Genomic DNA, 20,470 nt, shown 5'->3' with positions numbered 1-20,470 from the left:
TATAAAGAACTGCAGTGAGCTAGAGCAAGAATCAGTCATGTGGTTCTTCAACACCCTTCAAAAGTAATTTCATATTTATTTATATTTTAAAAGGCTCAGTTCATACCTCTGGCTGCACTGTTTAATTAGTGGTCTGTGGGCTAAATCGCAGCAGGGTGCTATATGTAGCTAGCTACTAGGAAATCAAAACTCAGCAAAGTGAATATGGAGTAGAAAGCATTGTTCACTTTTTTTCCCCACATAACCTCTGAGAAAGCTGCTCTGCAGGTCCTTTGTGACAAGTTGTATAGAGGGTGTTCTGGAGTCAGGAGTGGTCCAAATGTTTATGTATGTTTGCATCCTGCTAGGTTTGTACCCATTTAGGAGGGAGGCATTATGTGACTGCTTAGAAATTAACTCTAAGGCTTTAGACCCTTTTTTTAGTAGTAAATCTGTGGTGTACCCAAAGATTTACCAGGTCAAATCCCACTAATAATCTAACTAAAATCCAAAAAATTAAAGTAACTTTGAGTGCATAAAACATAACATCTAATTTGTTGAAAATGCTTTCAGTTGAACTTAAAATGCCTTTAGGATAATTACAAGCCCTTTGTGATGATGATTACAAGCTCTTTATTTTCTATTTTAGGATCAGTTGGCTGGCTTTCAACTACTGACTGAGCAACTTCGATTAGCCAATGAGAAAACACAGTTGGTAAGTTCCATCTGGACAGTGCATTCATATTTTCAAATATTAAATGGTTAGTTTATACTCTGAGGGGTATCAGGGTACTGTGCTTACCACAGGTGGCACCTACTCCTGGCTGTTCTGGGGATTAGCTCTGTTCTGGGTCCAATGCCTCCCCTTGCAGTCTGTCTCCTCCCCATTGTCCTTTGTCTCACTCTGTGGCCCCTCTCTCCCTCCGAGAACTGCAGCTTTCTCTTCATGACTCAGCCCTCCAGCCAGGTCACTGTGTGGTTTCCCCTTCTGGCTCACTGGACCTGCTGTCCAGTCAATGCCAATGCATCAGTGGCAGGGGAATCCAGACTCACCCAGTACTCCAGGTTCCAGCTCAGAGACCCTACAACATGCAGCAAAGGTCTGTTCAGTCTCCAACCTGGCTGCTCCCTACCCATCTCTGACAGGCTTTCTTCTCTATCCTTCTCTCATCTGAGTATACCCTTCCATAAGGGATCTACTCTTTCCCTTGGTTCTCTCCTTTCATCTCGAATGCACAGAAAATGGCTATAGACTTCTTTACTGCAGTCATTTTTGTTACCAGCTTCCTGGCTTTATACTAGCCCATCCCACAACTGCTCACCTGAGCTTCATCTTCTAGTGAGGGGTTGCTTCTCCAGCCTAATGCCCTCATGTTCGGCCTATCACTCTAGCTTCATTAACCCTTTCAGGATTAGTGTGGAGTGAACGTCCCATCACAGGGGATCACCAAAAAAGGAAAACATAAAGACACCAGACATTACATGTCTAGTAATATGACACATAACATGCTGTCCTTGGATAATGTCATATAATTTACAAGCAATTGGACCTTATCATAAATTGTCCTAATTGGTGTTTTGACTTTTGAAGAACCTTACTGTATAAACTAGATTGTGTTACTCCCTTCCCCAGTAACTAATCTAGTGAGTAGCCCATCCCAGAAAGCCTTTACACATGAAGTTGTCTTCTTCCTTCCCTCCCTCCCTCCTGTATCTGCCTTATGAAAAGAGCATAGGACTTGTCCTGCATACAATATGGAGCCTGTGTTATCCATGTTCTTCCTTTTTCTAAACTTTAGAGTTTAATACAGATGGAAGTGTTCAAACAACAGATTTAATCCTATTTCTAAAGTTAGCTAAACTTTAGTTTAATTACTTCAAAATTGTTGGCCATTGGACTTGAACAAGACTGCAGATGGAGTCTGTCCGAGCTGGGAGTTGTCCTTTAGTCTCAGTCCTGACGGCTGTACTGACTTTCGTACTGCTGACCACTCTTGGCTGCTCAGCAGAGGAGTTTTTTCAGCCACAGACAGCCAGCTGGTAGGAAGCTTGTGCTGGTCTTGTGCAATCAGCAGTGGCCTGTTCAGCACTGCCTTGTGAAAGAGTAAACTGATCTTGGAGTCCACCAAAAAATCTAGCGATCTGTTGCTCTCTTTTGGGTGCCAAGGACCATCCTTGGGTGATCGTGGAGTAAACAATAATTTGTGATCTTTAGGAGAAATTGGTGACAAGCTTTCACCCTAGTGTATAGTTTTCATTATGTTAAATTTGAGTCTTGAAAATATGAACATCTTCTCAAGGAAAAGACATGAAAAATATTTTGTTTCAAATGAAAACTAAAATTGTCCAGCACATTTTAGGTCTCCCATAATTACAGGTCATATATGCCAGTTCTGCACCACATTTACCAGTGTTTTATAAAGTTTGTCACTGATGACATTGATGTCCTTGCTGTTTACAATCAATCTTTTTAGGGTTATTTTAGGGTTATTATTGTGCCTCTGGGGCTTTGAAACCACTTTTTCCACTCTTACATGTTGGCTTCTGCTCCAGTTAGCTTTAGGCCATGTTTTTCAAAAGTGGATAGCAATTTTGGGTGCCACATTTGACACCATAAAGGGGCTTGATATATTTCAAAGGATGGCTGCTCAGCACTTCCTGAGAATTAGATTTCTACAAGGCCTCAGGTTGAGCACCCCAAACTTCTAGTCAGTTTGAAAATCTTGCTTTAGTGCATGATTGAGCCATGGCTTTCTGGTTTGTAATTTGGCCTCATGATAATCAGTGGGTTTTTTTCTTTTCCTCACTCTCCTCATTCCCCCATTCCTTTAAGAAAAAGGTGAGATCAAAAGCCCACATGTGTTGAGAATCAAAAGTAATTGCCAGGAAGGAAATGCAGAGGGAAAATGGTGAGAGGTAGGCAGAGAAGAGAGAAACAGGAGGATGGGAAAGGAAGTGAAGTAAAAGGGAAGAAATAGCAGTGGTTGTAAAGGTGAGCATATCTTCCTACAGACTAATGTTAAACACAGCAATAAGGTATGGAATAGATTATGTCTGGGGTTCCAAATGTGTAACTGCCTCCCAGTGGATGGACCCTGTACCCATGTAACGCCATATTGAGTTCTTTGGGGCTCCACGTGGATTAAAATGTCAGTTTACCTGGTAACAATTACAGGATCAGGGCTCAAAAGTTCAGTTACTACATAAAGGCTATATTCTATCCTAGGTGTTCATGCAAGCCTCCTGTTGATATCAGTGGGAGTCCTTGTGATGGTTCTTAAGACATTGAGGACTATGAGTCACCTTGTTACCACCCAGCTTCCAGTGGGAGGGAGACTTGCTGGTGCTTAATTGCTTGTCAGCTCCCTGACACCAACTATCTGTTAGCTACCCATACAATCTACTCTGGTCTATGTCAGCTCTAACTTTGCCTTGCAGGATAACAATAGGTATACACAAGCTCCTTTGAAGAGTTCCCCCTGTAGTGTCCAGCCCCTTATCCACTGAACATGCACAGATATACCAGGTTTGCTGTTCCTAAAGGAACAGTGTATACACTAGCTTGATTGATTCAGCTCAGGATCAGCACCTTGTATAATACCACAGCACTGAGATATATTTATAGTGAAAACAAAAAGTTTTATCATAAAAGGTTCTAGATTCAAGAGATGGTGAGAGGATAATGGAAACAAAATAATTACGTATAAAACAAAATCATAATGTGATTTCTAGAGACTAAATTTAACAGACTAACTTTCTGTCTAAAGAAGTTTCTCTTACTCAAATGTCCTTTGTAGCCTTTCAACTAAGCCTGGTTGAGATCCCATTTTCATACTACCTTATTACTTCCTAGGTTCACGATAAAGAGATGTCTTCCTTGCCTTCTCCTTATATTCCCCAAAGTTCATTGTATATACCTCAGAATCAGGATGACCCCTGTAGTTTCTCATGGACTCATAGACTCATAGGTCAGAAGGGACCAACCTGATCATCTAGTCTGACCTCCTGCACAAGGCAGGCCACAGAACCCCACCCATCCAATTTTATAACAACCCCTATCCCAGGACCGAGTTATTGAAATCCTCAAAAATGGTTTGAAGACCTCAAGCTGCAGAGAAACCACCAGCAAGCGACCCGTGCCCCACGCTGCAGGGGAAGGCGAAAAACCTCCAGGGCCCCTGCCAATCCGCCCTGGAGGAAAATTCCTTCTCGACCCCAAATATGGCGATCAGCTAAACCCTGAGCATGTGGGCAAGAGTCACCAGCTAGCACCCAAGAAGGAATTCTCTGCAGCAACTCAGTACCCATCCCATCCAACATCTCCTTGCAGACCATTGAGCAGACCTGTCTGGTGGTAATTCAAGATCAATTGCCCAAATTAACGATCCTATCATAACATCCCCTCCATATACTTATCAAGCTTTGTCTTAAAGCCAGGAAAGTCTTTTGCCCCTACTACTTCCCTCGGAAGGCTGTTCCAGAACTTCACTCCCCTAATGGTCAGAAACCTTCGTCTAATTTCAAGTCTAAATTTCTTAATATCCAGTTTATACCCATTCGTCCTCGTGCCTACATTAGTACTAAACTTAAATAATTCCTCTCCCTCCCTAACGTTAACCCCCTTGATATATTTATATAGAGCGAGCATATCCCCCCTCAGCCTTCTTTTGGCCAGGCTAAACAAGCCAAGCTCTTTGAGTCTCCTTTCATAAGGCAGTTTTTCCATTCCTCGGATCATCCTTGTAGCCCGTCTCTGAACCTGTTCCAGTTTGAATTCATCCTTCTTGAACATGGGACACCAGAACTGCACACAGTATTCCAGATGAGGTCTCACCAACGCCTTATATAACGGTACTAACACCTCCTTATCCTTGCAGGAAATACCCCGCCTGATGCATCCCAAAATCGCATTTGCTTTTTTAACAGCCGTATCACATTGGCGACTCATAGTCATCCTGCTATCAACCAGTACCCCAAGGTCCTTCTCCTCCTCCGTCGCTTCCAACTGATGCGCCCCCAACGTATATCCAAAATTCTTATTATTAATTCCTAAATGCATGACCTTGCGCTTTTCACTATTGTATTTCATCCTATTTCTATTACTCCAGTTTACAAGGTGGTTCAGATCTTCCTGAATAGTATCCCTGTCCTTCTCCGTGTTAGCAATACCCCCCAGCTTCGTGTCATCCGCAAACTTTATTAGCACATTCCCGCTCTTTGTGCCAAGGTCAGTAATAAAAAGGTTAAATAAGATCGGTCCCAAAACCGATCCTTGAGGGACTCCACTAGTGACCTCCTTCCAGCCTGACAGTTCACCTTTCAATACAACCCTCTGGAGTCTCCCCTTTAACCAGTTCCTTATCCACCTTACAACTTTCATATTCATTCCCATCTTTTCCAATTTAACTAACAGCTCTCCGTGCGGAACCGTGTCGAACGCCTTACTGAAATCTAGGTAAATTATATCTACCGCATTTCCTTTATCTAAGTAATCCGTCACCTTCTCAAAGAAGGAGATCCGATTGGTTTGACACGATCTACCTTTAGTAAATCCGTGTTGCAATTCGTCCCAATTACCATTGACCTCTATGTCCTTAACTACTTTCTCCCTTAAAATTTTTTCCAAGACCTTACATACTACAGATGTCAAGCTAACAGGCCTATAATTACCCGGATCACTCTTATTCCCTTTCTTAAAAATAGGAACTACATTAGCAATCCTCCAGTCATACGGCACAACCCCCGAGTTTGTCGATTGCTTAAAAATTCTCGCCAACGGGCTCGCAATTTCACGCGCCAGTTCCTTTGATATCCTCGGATGGAGATTGTCCGGGCCCTCCGACTTCATCTCATCGAGCTGTTCAAGTACGGCCTCTACCTCAGTTGCGGTAATATCCACTTCCATATCCACATTCCCGTTTATCATCCCTCCATCATCGCAAGTTTCCTCACTAGTCTTATTAAAAACTGAGGCAAAGTACTTGTTTAGATGTTGGGCCATGCCTAGGTTATCCTTAACCTCCATTCCATCCTCAGTGTATAGCGGCCCCACTTCTTCTTTCTTTGTTTTCTTCTTATTTAAGTGGCTGTAGAACCTTTTACTATTGGTTTTGATTCTCTTTCCTCCATATTGATTTCACATCCCCTGCTGAGTTGGTATGTAGATGTACAGCCATAGTGTTGGCTTACAATGCCTAATTTGTGTATGAATAGGTGAATAAATATCTCTTGTGTGACAGAACCTATTTTGTCAACTCTGACTTGATACAGACTTTAGAAACATATTTGCAGCATTCATGAGTAACACCTAACATAGTATCTATACATAATATCATTGTGAAATGTAACAAACAGTATGACCCTGGCTTTCATTTAAGATCTCACATGATGATATTCTTTGGTGAACCAGAATATACATACCAAGATTAGAATTTTCTCATAATCCCATTGGCATTGAGAGGTTCATCGGTCATAGTTAAGGCTATATTTTAGTCATGGATATTTTTAGTAAAAATCATGGACAGGTCACAGGCAGTAAACAAAAGTTCACAGCCCATGACCTGTCCATGACTTGTACTATATACCAATGACTTAATCTTGGGTCCTGGGAGGGGGGCAGCCTGGGGGCTCTGTGGGGGCTCACAGCCCAGGGGCACCATGGGTGCTCTGCAGGGCGTTGTGGTGTGTGGCTTGGGACCCCCACCAGTGCTGGAGTGGGCAGCGACATGCAGCCTGCTGCTGCTGCAGGGAGACAGGGGAGGGAAGGTGCAGTGGCCCGAGATTGCCTCAGCAGCTGTCGGTGTGGCTGTCCTATGGGCTGCCAAAGCTCCTCAGGCAGTCCCGGAGCCAGCTACACCAGCTGCTGCGGAAGTCATGGAGGTCCCAAAATATCAGGGAATCTGTGACCTCCTTGACAGACTCTCAGCCTTAGTCATAGTCCCATTATAGGCTGAGGATGTTAGGTTTACTAGTGTTTTTTACCTCCATCCACAGACCATAATTAAAAATGGGATTTGGCTTTTTCCACAAAATATGTTTGATGCATTTTTTTTAAACTACACTAGTTAAATATTATAAAATGTCTGTAAACAGAAATCATCTGAAGCTTAAGTAATGTTCATATAATGTTTTGTGATGTTCCAAGAATGTTTCTTCAAATAGTTATGTAGCGAAAAACATTTTTGGTTTATATAGCAAATAGATGGCATTCTAATTGAATCAAGCCATAATTTAAGAGAACAGCTTAAACTGAGAGCATTTTCTGTACCTCTCTACCTTAACAGGATGCCTGATAAAAGAATAAGTGCATTAATGAATAAGCCCACATAAAATAAGCAATAAATTGATTAAAGAGAATAAATGAATGAATCTGCATGCCTGCTTTCATTAGTGAACATGCTAAGTGTCAGATAAAGGAGACACCATATAACAAGACTTTGCATTTAAATAGCCTTAAACAGAACAAGGAATATGTTACAACTCTTTCTTCCTTTTACAGACGAACCAACAATTTTTGAAAACAGTAACAGAACAGAATATGGAACTAGAACAGCTACGCAAACAACTGAGGTACAAATCAGAGACCCTTTTAAATATGCCGTTCTATCTTATCTTCCTTCTTGATTCATTACTTTATCATTGGCCTTTGTCTTCATTACAAAGCTGTTACTGATAATTGTCTTTAGCAATAGTTACAGTTCATATTTGAATGTAGGTAAGAATAGATTCTGACGGAGCAGGTTTTCTCCTGATAGTTAAATCCTGCACAGTGTGTACAGTATATCATACTCTGTGGGTCTGTGTAATTTTGTAACATAGAAGATACTACTTCATATATTTACATATTAATTATATGTAGAGTTAAGCAAATTTCTGCTGTTGTCACCCACTGCACCCATTAATACTGTGTGTGTTAAGCTTTCACATAGAGATAATCTTGGGGATGGCTTTGTACATTTAGAGTTGAATCCTCCTGGTACCCTGGTACTGGATTATACCGAAAACACTGAGGTTCAAGATCTATGCTTCCTGCCCTTGCTTGTTTTCAATCATCGATGAGCACCAGTGCTGCTTGGGGGAAACCCACATTGCATCCAGGTGCAGTATTTGCCTCTGCTTCCCTGCCCATGCCTGGAAAGGCCAGGCTCTCCACCTCAGGAAGCACCTCATCGAGGTCCCCATGAGGCTGTAGTCGGGTCCAGGTCGGGGACCACCCCCATAAATTGGCCTGAGCAATCAAGGAGTGTGTCTCCTACCACAGAGCTCCAGTCTGGTTCCTCCAGTACCAGCACTACGGATCCAGTGCCAGGGTCTAGCTGTGAGGCTCAGAAGCATGTGCATGAGCATGGCAGTAAGTCTTCAAGACCCAAGAAAGACACTGCATCCTCCTTGAGTTTCAGCCACAGAGAAGTGGCATGTTTTAAGGCCCACAGGCACAACAAGAAGTCACATAAAATGTTGGACCTGCAAGTCCCAGTCACTGAGCCTCATGCCCCTTCTTCCTTACTACTGCTGAAACCATGTGAATCATCTGTTCTGGTATAGCCTTCTGCCCCCATTCCTGCTCCAGTTCTGTCAGTGGAATATGTGCTATGGACACCAGGGAGATTCAAATCAGCTCCTGGACCTTATTAACTGCCCTAGATAAGGTGAGATCCCTGCATCCTCTGCTGCATTCGCCTCCAAACAGACTCCACTCCCCTGCTTTAGACTTGCTGCCTTCAGGTCGTGTTCCTGAGCAGTCCCCTGTGACTCCCTCAGTGGTAGTGGCTTTGCCATTTGAACAGGGATCTGACTTCTCACCATCAGAAGATTCAGATGGTGCACATGGTCAACTGATCCCTTAGCAATGGCAAGAGTATCCAAAGGCTCCAGCAGCCAAGTGGCAATGTCCTCCCTTCCCTCAGCACAGGAGCCATTGGTACCCAGCTCCATGGGGACCGCCATAGCAATTGCCAGATCCATCTGGTTGGCCATACTGGGGATCTTGGCCCCAGTATCCACCTTTGGAACCTTCATGATCTGCCTGAGAGGAGTTCTCCACCTCCCGACCCCATCTCACCACTCCAGCCTTCAACAGGTAGGCCTTTGGAACCGGGGTTGAAGGATGCACCAATCAGCCCAACTTCGACAGTACCACCAGACCTGTAGCAGTTCCCCTCCTTGTCTCCAGAAGCAGCAGTGTCCTAGAATCCTTTCTACCCCACCTTCCCTTCTTCCCCTCCCATGAGTACTGCCAGTTCCAGGAACCGTTAAGGAGGGTGTTTGCCACTGGAGGAGGTGCAGGACAGCCAGCATCAGCTACTGGACATTCTGCGTGCATTGGTACCAGCCAATCAGTGATGCTATTCTCCCTCTGGTCCACACCATCTGGCATACGCTGGCAACTTGTGTGCCCACTCCAAGGAGGGCAGAAAAGTGGTACTATGTACTGGCGAAGGGTCTGAGTTTGTTTTGAGGACCTCCCTTTGATGAACCCCTCCTCTTCAACCAGAAGACTGATGATTCTCTGTACTCACTCAGACTATAGAGTGACCCTGCAGTCACTGGGCATTTATATACTAGCACCCAAGTGCAAATTCTGTTGGCCAGCTCCTGCTCAACAGTACCAAGCTCCTCAGTTTTTCTGCCAGCAGTCCTGTGAGCCTCCCCACAAGCATCAAAAGACTCAACGGTCCCATCTGCCTGGCCCATCAGTACAGTCATTGAGACCACACATTCAGTCTTCATGAGAGCGTTATTTCTGAGTGTATCTAAAGAGCTGTCAACCACATTGCAACTCGCCGTTCTTGCATCCTACCCCCTTTGGGGTTTGTCTGGCACTCTTTCTGCCAGCCTGAAGTGCGATAACAATGAATACATAGGTCCTGGATGTCATTCAACATGGCTATACTATCAAGTTCACAATGCTATTTCATCCCCTGCCCCTCTGGGACCACTTGCGCAATCGTATCCTCACACTGTACATGAATTCCCTCTTACCATGGTCTCATCATATCAGTAGAGTATACACCTTCTCTTCCCATTATGCCCTGGTGCAAGATTCTGTGACGGATGCCTCATTCGGTGAGGCTATCCTATGTTCCATCATCTTCCTCACACCCTCTTCCTGACTATGTACTGCTTATCAATCACCATCAGTGGAATACAATAGAGACCATCGTTCAACAAAGAAGAGGTGGTTACTTACCTGTAACTGGTGGCTCTTTGAGATGTGTGGTCCCTATCTGTATTCCAGTCATGCCCTCCTTCCCATCGGCTGAAGATCTGATTGACTTGTGGCAGAGAAGGAACTGAGGGCATGGTTGGTCCACCTCGCCCTTTATCATGTTGGTTGAAACCATGAGGCAGAACAAGGGTGTATGGGTGAACTACTGGACACTGCTATTTCTAAAAGCTCTGGCTCTGTGCGCATGGAGCATGCACATAATCCTCAGTGGAAGGACAGATAGGGACCACACATCTCAAAGAATCTCCAGTTACAGATAAGTAACCTCCTCTTCTGAAGGCCAGTTCTACTTATAAGTCTATGAAAAATCACAGTTTGCACATGCTTAGTGATACTTCTTTGCTTTTAACTGCTAAAATCTCCAAAAATTCCATCAGCACAAGACATGTTTGAGTCTTTCACGGTTTCTTGTGCTGACCAGACTACACATGTCATGTCCCAGCTTAAAACCATAGGGAAGAAAACAGACTTTCCCTGTAGTGGTTTCAGCTGCTCTGGGTTGGGGCTAGGCATTGGAGCTGAGAACAGGGAGCCTGTCTCCCGCCTGGCACCCAGGTAATGTGCAGTAGGAAGCCATCTGATTCAAATGCACAGGGGACAAAATCCAGACCTGGAGAGAGGGAAAGGAGTAGGTTAGGACAAGGAGCCTTGAGAGACTGAGAACCAAGGGTGTGAGAAGGCTGAGACTGGTTGGTCAAGGAAACTGACATTGGGAGACAGAGTAGGAAGGGAAGACAGACAAGCAGCAGAGTTGTAGGGGTGGAGTGGGATCTGGGACTGGCTGGGCAAAGAGTCTGGGACAAGGAGGCAGGGAGGGGGACACAAGCAACTGTAATTCTGACATTTCCTTACTTTAGAATGCTTGACTTTGCAACCTTAGTGTTCTTTCAGTGTAGTTTATTTGTGTGTAAGGTTCTGTGACTAGTGTAAACGTAACCCAGCACACTGGGTGGGAGCAAAGGAAGAAGGAATCTGTGTGTTTTCCCCTGTCCTAGGTCAGTCTAATAGCAAAGTTGCTTCATTCATTTCCACAGGGGAAAACGGCATAAGTGCCATCCTCTGGCCCTGCTCCAGTTTATCTTCCCCTTCCTACCCCATCCTAGCCAAACCTATCTACCTTCTGAAGCATGTAGGCTGAAATTCTTGAAAATGGTTAATGATTTGGGACACCCAATTTGAAACACTGAAAATCAGGCCCCCTTTAAGGTAACTCCTGAGCATCTGCCTTCTGAAAAACAACCCCCTTTAATGTGTCTCAAATTGAGTACTCAAAAATTTGAGGAGCCCAAAATCGTTAACTCACTTTGGAAAATTTTGGCCACAGAGTCCCCCACAAACCTGTATTCAGCAGTACAACGGCGTATGTACCTCCTCTTTGGTGTCCTCAGAATCTCTTCCACATAACAGACAATGGCTGCTGCTGTTTATATGTGAATTTTTGCTGGTATCGTAGACTTCATGGCTGTTTTTATAAAGCCTTGTTAAGTTCTGAATGGTTGTTTGTTTTTTTTTCACATTCAGCTAACTGTAATTAATTGAATGGGTTCTTTATATTCAGGCAAGCCAAAGTAGATGTGAGAACTGCAACTGCTAAAGTTGATGAAATGACCAAATTGTTAGTGGACCTTCAAGCCCAAATGGAGAGAAAGGTATTCTAGCATAACTGAAAGTTTTGTGATTTTCCTGTTGCAAACGTGAAACTTAAGTTTACTTAAAATTGTTTGTTTCCATATCATGCATTTTATTTTTTGTGCTCAAGCAGAGTTCAGAATAAATGTCTGAGTAATTGCTATGATTTCTAGGAAGAAGATGTAGTATCTGCTCGGGAGAGAGAGGAAGCATCAGACAAACGCTTGCAGCAATTGCAGTCTAGCATAAAACAATTGGAGACAAGGTAAAGAGATTAATGATGTCATTGAATGTGATGATATTTTTAGAAGAGACATGAAAGCAGAGGTTTTTTTCTAAATGTCTGAGTTCTATAAGTTTGAGTAATCTAGTTCTCCATTTCTTATGCAGATGATATTTATTGTAGATTACTCATTTATATTTTGTTTGCTTCATTTCCCTACCCTCTCAGAGTAGCCTCTGGCTTCATTCTTCTCACCTGAGTAAAGACTAGAAGACCACAGATCACTTGATCTTACTTATGTTTTTTAGTTTTGCCAGTGACTTATCAGTCTGTGCATAGGTCCCAAGTTTCAGAAATTTTATTTACATTAGCTGGAGTGGCACTGCTAAAGCCTCAAACATCAGTTTGAAAGTGTTCCCTTGAACTGGCCACCTTTGGGATGCATACAGCCTTCCTCTACATTAAGACAAGAGCTGTTTTCAAGTATCAGTTTGGAACTCTTGAGACTAGTGAGGACACTGTAACGGCACACTAAGGCCAACTTCTTTTTGGTGGTAAATGTCAGTGATAATGATTTATTGAATATCTAATAAAGAGATTATGCTTTCAATTATAGTATTACCTACTAATGTACTTGAGGATGACGAAGGGTTTCCATTACAATATCTCTTCTCTCCCCTGTCCCTTCCCCTTTTATTGACAAAGTGCTAATTTGGCTGAACAAGTTAATTCTAGGCCAAAATTTTGCACTAAATTGTTTTAACCATCAGACGTTTGTCAGATGACTTGATAACTGAAGTTTCATATTGAAGTATTTATAGCTCTTCTAAGGTGATCATTTCTAGCAGATTTACTTTTTTGTTCCTGCTTCATGGGTGTGACTAGCAGAATCACCATAGCGAAAGAATCTAGCCACCAGCCAGTACAAGAGCACTGGCCTACTTGTAACAATAGGGGCTGTTATTGCCTTGAAGTGTTGCACAAGCTGAAGTGCTTTACAGTGGCTTTTGAGAACTTTTGCCTGAACTAAGCATGATAGTCTTTTTATTTGTTTGAAACTGAACCTGAAGTGATCACCCAGCCATAGTTAATGTGTTTTTGTGTCCATATATATTTTGTCTTGTAGATATCCAAAAATAATTAACTTGTCTGCTTCAAAAACTACTCTAGGTGTAATCATAAAATGTTGATTACAGTCCCTCATTACCATCAACTTTAATGCGTGATCTGAACCCAGCTACGTTCCTGAGTATGCATCAAAGGCTGGCTGTGTCCTGCCTTCCCTCATGCCAACCAATAATGTAAATCATGTTACAGCAATAAGACTATTTAGAGCTAGTATAAAACTACAAACCCTTTTTCTCAATGCTCATGCAATTCCATCTGGGTGTGTGCGTGCATGCATACGCACAAAGAATTGTGTCAGCACTGGGAAAAACCTGGTCATCTTACAGTAGCTCTAGCTAGTATTACTGCTTGAATGTGATTGACATTATTGATTGGCATGAGGGAGTGCAGGAGACAAATGGTTATATTTTATGTAAAAATGTATTGCAACATGTACAAATTTTGTGTGTGTGTGTGTATATATGCGCACACACACACACACATTATTACATAAAATTTTTATTGCGTTGTCCCAGTTACTCCTCCCTGCCTCCTCATAAAGGGACACTATTGAAAAAGGCCAAGAGGAATAAGCAGAGCATTTATATAACACTATTTGTTTAAGGTGTGCCTGTTCCTTTTGTTTAATATGTGATGTTAGAACCATTTGGTAGTGGTATAACAAACTGACTTGCTTTGGCAAAGATTATGGTTTAAGATGGGTAATAAGTATCAAAAGAATTAAAAAAAAAAACCAAAAACCCAAAGATATTAAAATGGCAAGTTGAAGCACAAGCCTGCAACCCAGTATAGGTATCTCTGGATAGCAGTACTCTTCTCATTTTAATTATATGCCAAATGTTCAAAGTTAACTCCTTTCATTGTGTTTCTGTCTGGGACATAGTGATAGAGGATTAAGAGGACATATTTAAAAAATGAGAATACCAGAGAATTTAAACATAATATTTTACAAGTAAATTTGTACTTTCTATATATGAGAACAACTAGTTTGCGGGAGTGAAAGTGTTTTAGCAAGATGCCTGTTCTGCCAATGAGGATCTGAGTGTTCTGACTTTTTAGATTATGTGTAGCTATACAAGACACTGAACAGTTGAGAACAGAGAGGTCTGTTCTTGAAAAACAAACCAGAGAGCTACAGGCAAAGTGTGCAGATCTAGAAGAGGAAAAATATGATGCTATAGTAAAAGTCCGAGACAGCATGCAACTCTTAGAAGAAGCTAACCTACAAAAAAATCAGGTAAGACAAGACATCAAGACAATTTTTTTTCCGCATCATTTAATACTTTAAGTTACTAAGGGCCAGTTCACAAGACAAAAATATATCAAGGAGACTCAGTTACAATACAATTGCCTCCTGACCTTGTGGCAATATGGTTTATTTTTACTGTATAAAGGACCTAACTGTGATGTAACTATTCTAAAGCCTGATTTTGTGTAGTAGACCTGTCCAAAGCTTTAGCCTGTTTAAATAACCTAGCCAGGATTTTCCAAAAGTGACTTAGTGATTTCTGAGGCATCAATTTTTGAGTGCTCAACTTGAAAACACTTTTAGGGGGACTGCTTTTGAGTGAGAGGTGGTTAGCGTTTTCTAAAAATCAGGCCTTTAGGCAATTAGAAGTAGTTTGACCTGCATTTGCAGACAAGGTGTTACTTTCATGCACATATAGTGGATTGTAACCAGCAGCAAATGAAGCCCAGCTAGTTCAGATTTGTTGGGATAAATTATTTAAACCTTAAAGAGTTTTTGTGTTTGTTCTAATCAGTACAAGTAGGTAAAAGAGTTAAGTGTGACTAGCCCTCTTCATAACCTAAATACCCTTTTCAAATTGAGGAGTCTTGTGGGCAGCAGAATAAGTGGTGGTTTGGTTTGGTTTTGTTTTCTTTTTACTTTGGGGAGATACAATAGTTAGTGCTTTATTTTTAGTGTTCTCTCTCTTTCCTGCTAGCAGCTCTGTGATAAAGGGGCTAGATTCTGCCTGCCTGGAAGTTGAGACTTCATGTCCAATGGAAGGAGGATGCCTCTTTTCCAGAATGGGGTTCCAAACACTGACAAAACTCAAAAGTGCTAGGGTTATTGCTATAGCCAGCTCTAGGGTGAGCAGCTGGGAGACCCCTAGCTGAAAGAGAGAAATGGAATAGGGTCAGGGATGGATTATGTGCAAGGACAGTTTTTTATTCCTTTCTCCTCCACAGCTTCCCACCCACTGCTGCCCATCAAACAGGTTCTAGTCCCTGAACTCTTGGAGCTTCCACACTGCCCATTCACTCTGCCTGCTCAAACACACACACTAGTGGGCCATCAGCTGAAATATCTACTGCCAGCGTATCCCTTCCTTTGCCCACCAATTCCCTGGCCAGAGCAGCTACAGAACCTATTCTACCCACTGATCCTACCTGCTGCAGATCCCCTTCTTAGCCAGGTTCTGTTTTCTGAAAGAGGAAGAGCAGGGAGTTGATTTCCCTCCAGCGGTTACAGATGGTCTTTGGAGCTGTCAGCTGCCACTTCCTGGCAAGCACAATGTGACTCCTACATCTAGGCTTTAGAGCCTTAAATTAGGAAAACCAAGGAGGAAAGAGTAAAAGTTTAAAAATAATATATTTTAAAACAATTTAAGAAAGGGAAACTACTAGTATTCTTCTATTGCTCAATTTGAAATGTGTCCTTGAAGAGAACACTTAAGTAGCATATATAAAAAGTCAGGTGTTTAAGAAGGTTAAGATCAATGTATTAATACTACAACTACAGCACTTTTCATCCAAGTTTTTTCAGCATTGAGTTTGTGGTAGTGTGAATCCCACTGTACGTGGACATACACCTGGTGTGTGTGAGATCAGATTTTATTTTTTTTATTTGTCGTGTCCATCAGGGCCAGCAATATCATTTAAAGTGTTATGCCAGAAAAAAATGGTTCAGTAAAAATTACTTGTCTGAAACACTAATTGAACAGATACAGAAGTAAATATCTTGCTTGCTTACAGGTAACAGGTTCGCATAATCCTGTTAAAGAACAAAATTAAATTATAGTAGAATCCAGCTAATTGGCAATAGTCACTGGAAGATGCTTTGTAAATTACTGAATTTTGCAAATTAAGGAGTGAGCAAGTGTAAAAAATAAAGGATGAAGCATCAAAAATGTACTTGTAATATCTTTGTTTGAACTCTATGGTAAGGGAGCTTTTATGCTTGTTAGGAGATTGTTCTCTGTGAGCTGTGGGAACACATCCATCATGATGATACAAGGCACCCATTCAACCATCATGTTAACATGCTCAAAAATGTGGAATTGAGATAGTGTATTAAGTTGGAAAAGCTGAGGCCTATGGAAAGGAAATCCAAAAAAAAAAGTGTGAAGAATTTTAACAAGGATACAAAGGGGAAGTGAAAATACAAGGTTAGAAATAAATGGAAACAGCAAAAGAAAAGTCAGGAAACTGAGCAAAGAATGCTGGAGATAAAGATTTGAAAGTATATATCTATTCTGTGTTTTACAGATATATTTTAGGTATGGGAATTGTCACCAGGACCTTAATTGCTGCCAGAAAACTTGTGTTCTGAACACGGGTTATTCCTCATTGTTCCTAGTCCCAGTTAAAAGCTTCTGAGAATCTTCTTACCTCTTTTGTATGAGTTCCTCCATTTTTCTTCCTCATAACCCCTTGTGGTCAATGTTCAAGTGTGTGTTGTGCTAACATTTTATCTAAAAGGGCATCCTCACATACCAACTGGTTGCATTGTACTGGCTTGCAGAAAGCATATTTGCTGCAACATGACAATCGCCCATTCTCATGTCCAAGTTTATTGCCTTCTGACATGCTTGAGTTCAGATAGCCAGTAGAATGAAAAACTCACAAAGAAGTTAAGTAATTGTGTTATTGAAGAGTGGTATTCTGATACCATTTTGCAAGACATTATTTCTTTTTGTGTTTAGTAAAGATTGTCATCACTGTCATTTTTTTAATGAAAGATCACACTATTTTTATTAAAGGTAATTATGGTTATAGTATTTCAAATTGTTTTCTCTAGGCCCTGCTCGGAGAGAAGCAAAAAGAAGGGGAGATAGAAAATATGAAAGAAGCAATTTCTCAGCTTGTACAAGATGCTGCTGCAAGAACTAGAAAGGAAGTATGTTATCCTCTTACAGCCCAGCTGAATTAGTGTTGTTTGAATAAACATGCTTTTTATTTACTTCTTAAAACACAATGTAGCAAGTTCATGATAATTTCAGCAGTATATCAGTCTGTTCTTCATTGAGTATGTAGTAGTGTGGATCCCAGTGTAGGTGGACATGCTTCTGATATGTGAGAAATCAGATTTTTTGTTTTGCAGTGTCCATCAGGGCCACACATGTGTCCTGTGCCATCCCATGCTCCCATGTGAGGGTATAAGGGGTGGTGCAGATGTAGCTTTTCCTCAGTTCCCTCTTACTGCCTGTGGCAGTGAGACAGAACCCGGTGAGTGTCCAATCCACTAATTCTTAGCTCAGACTAAACTTTTACAAGTGTTCAAGAAAATCTTCAGAACTATATATCTTCTCTGTTGACTACAGTGAACTCTCTCTCCATCCATCTGAACAGAACTCTGCCACTAGACCACCCCTCCTCGCCCTCCTACATAGACCTCTCTGTACAGGGCTTATTATCGTCATGAACTCAAAATCTGCATTCTTTAAGCCCTGTCCATCCTGCAATGGACTAATCCCCTTGAAAGATGGGCACATCAGCTGTGTCTTCTGTCAGAGGGAATCTTGAGCAGTTGATAAGTTTTCTCACAGACAGTGATAAGCAGACTCAAGTCATGGGATGTGAGGCTAAAGCTCCATCTTCTGGAACAGTCCATGAAGGTCTCATTACACCCTGAGGAGACAAGTTCCAGAGTGCTGCTGGCAGACAAGCCAGCTTCAGCCAGCACCCCACCTAATAGACAAGCAACACTGAAGAAGGCAGTGCCAAGTTGAGAGCCAGCCCCTGCACCTCTGATGTCAAAGTCTGGCCATTTCAAACACAAAAAGCATACTTGAGGCAGATCTCAGTGTTCTATAATGACAGACACCGTAAAATAAATCTACCAAACCCCACACATTATCAAGGATTGGGGAGAAGTAATAACCTGTAGTGCAGCAGACTCCTTTGGAACTGATCCTGGCTCCAACGACTCATCCGCTGATTTGATGCCCACTATGGAGTATGAGCTAGAGGAGAGCCAAGACCATACATCTACTGTCATTGGTAGAGACTCTGGTACTTGAGAGCACCATACGCTTTTGGTATCATCCCAGGAGGAGATCTGCTTCTCAGCATCACCAAGGTATGCGTTCTCCCTGTCTTCCAGTAGGGAACCCTGTTCTGTGAGGCGGCTGTTCAACACCACAGATATAACTACTAGCTTGCCCTACCACTGGCTCAGGGCTCAGCTGACACCAGCTCTTCAGGAATGGCACTGCATGAACCAATATTCAGCAAGCGAGCTATATTCCTAAAGTGTGCCTCTATGTTCCTGTTAGGGGTACTGGGGCCTATCATTTCAAGCATTGAGAAGCAGATGACCAGCCCTCTCAAGAAAGGTGATACTGTCATTTGCCCTTCTCTCCCTGAACATCCGTGGCCAAGACCATCTACACCAGCATACCAGGAAGAGCTGGATCCATGGACAGATTGGCACCAAATGCCCTGTTTACACTGTCAAAGGACTTATATCTTCATTACCAGATGAAGCAGTATTCTCTGGACCAGATGACTTTGAAGTGTTCCAGGAGCTCCTCGTGGGGATTAATGAGACTCTGGATATCAAGACCATGGCTGTATCAGAGGAATCCTACAAACCGTTTGAAATCTTGTCAGCTTCTGGTCCAGCCGGGAACATCCTCCCCATAAATGAGGGACTGCTCAGCCCTGCCCATGCTCAGAGGCAGACACTGGCCATGATAACACCCATTGCAAAATGAGTCAAGAAGGGGTGAGATTTGAATACTACTGCGCTTCCCCAAGTCAGGCTTCTTAGTAGAGTCAGTGAGACAAAAAAAAAAGTTGAAGTAGAGTAAGGACTCACAAGGACCCCAAAAGTCTTAGCCTTAACCTACTGCAACTGCAAGTAGCTTACTTCCAGACCTTACTGGCCAAATATTACTTCTAACATGGGACAAGGTGACATGCTTCCTGACAAAGCTCCTGCATGACAGCACAGAGGAACTTAAAGACATAATTAAGCAAGGTCAGCTACTGACCAAGACAGCCCTGCAAGTCATGATGGGCACCTCTGATGCAGGGACCAGGTGTGTGACTGCCACTGTGACAATTGCCATTCATCATGGCATCAAGCATAGGGCATCCCAAGAAAGGTATAGGTCACAACCGAGCACTTGCCACTACTGTCAGAGACTGCTTGCTTTGCGTTCAGGAGATTCTCCTACAAAGCAGGAAGCCTTCTATCAGCAAGACTTCTTGAATAGAAAAGATTTTTCCATGGTTACGTCAACACTGCTCACCTTACCATCAAGACTATCTTTCTTGTGGCCATCACCTCAACTCACAGTCAGTGAGCTCCAAGCCTTTATGGCTGAACCACGTTATACTTCTTTCCATCGAGATGAGGTGATGCTGAAATCATATTCCAAGTTCATCCGTAAGGTGGTCTTTGAATGAATTTCATCTGAACTAATCAATTACTTTAGCCATTTTTGTTGCCAAGGGAACACTTGATGTCATGAGAAAAGAAACTGCATACTTTCAGCTTGTCCAGAGCTTTGTTTTATTACCTTAACAGGGCCAAGCTTTTCAAGCTGTCTCTCCATTTCTTTTTGGCCCTATTTGGCCTGTCAAAAGGCCAAGCCTTCTCATCCTAGAATCTCCAGGCAGATCATACAGTGCATTTCCACCTGATATCAGATGGCTGGCAAACTTTTTTTTCAAAACATCAAAGCACTCTGCACCAGGGCACAAGCGGCAGAATCTGCCTACGTAAGGAATATTTCAGTGCGAGAGCTGAAATGTGGAGTAACCAGTGACTTCTTTTAAATATTAAGTTCTTACCCCAGGTCAGAAGCCAAGTTCAGGAAAGCAGTACTGCAGACTATTTGACTGACTGTAGCTGAAACGCCTCACTCCCACCATCCAAGGAGGACACTGCTTGCCAATTTCCTGCAGTGGGATCCACATTGACTACAGTAATTGTGGTTATTTAATAGATAGTTGTCAGTGTGAATCCCACTATCCACCATCTATCCGCACTTTTCAGAATCCACAGCTACTTAGAGTTTCGAGTTGAGAGGGACCTGAGGAAGGGTTGT

At 42.4% G+C, this 20,470-nt stretch overlaps 1 protein-coding gene across 6 annotated transcripts in view; it reads left to right on the top strand.

Annotated features, from left to right (window-relative positions):
* The window catches only part of SCLT1 (sodium channel and clathrin linker 1), a 98,590-nt gene that overhangs the window by 17,770 nt on the left and 60,350 nt on the right, over positions 1-20,470 (top strand). For all 6 annotated transcript variants that reach the window (XM_050946452.1, XM_050946454.1, XM_050946453.1 and 3 more), the window contains 6 exons: positions 629-694; positions 7,478-7,548; positions 11,766-11,856; positions 12,010-12,101; positions 14,247-14,424; positions 17,212-17,310. In XM_050946452.1, coding sequence (XP_050802409.1) covers positions 629-694; positions 7,478-7,548; positions 11,766-11,856; positions 12,010-12,101; positions 14,247-14,424; positions 17,212-17,310 — 597 coding nt within the window. The remainder of the gene's footprint in view (positions 1-628; positions 695-7,477; positions 7,549-11,765; positions 11,857-12,009; positions 12,102-14,246; positions 14,425-17,211; positions 17,311-20,470) is intronic.

This window comes from Gopherus flavomarginatus, chromosome 3 (assembly GCF_025201925.1).
Source record: "Gopherus flavomarginatus isolate rGopFla2 chromosome 3, rGopFla2.mat.asm, whole genome shotgun sequence".
Classification (NCBI taxonomy): domain Eukaryota; kingdom Metazoa; phylum Chordata; order Testudines; family Testudinidae; genus Gopherus; species Gopherus flavomarginatus.
The sequence above is the reverse complement of the archived record's forward strand: the minus strand, read 5'-3'. Positions and strand labels throughout refer to the sequence as shown.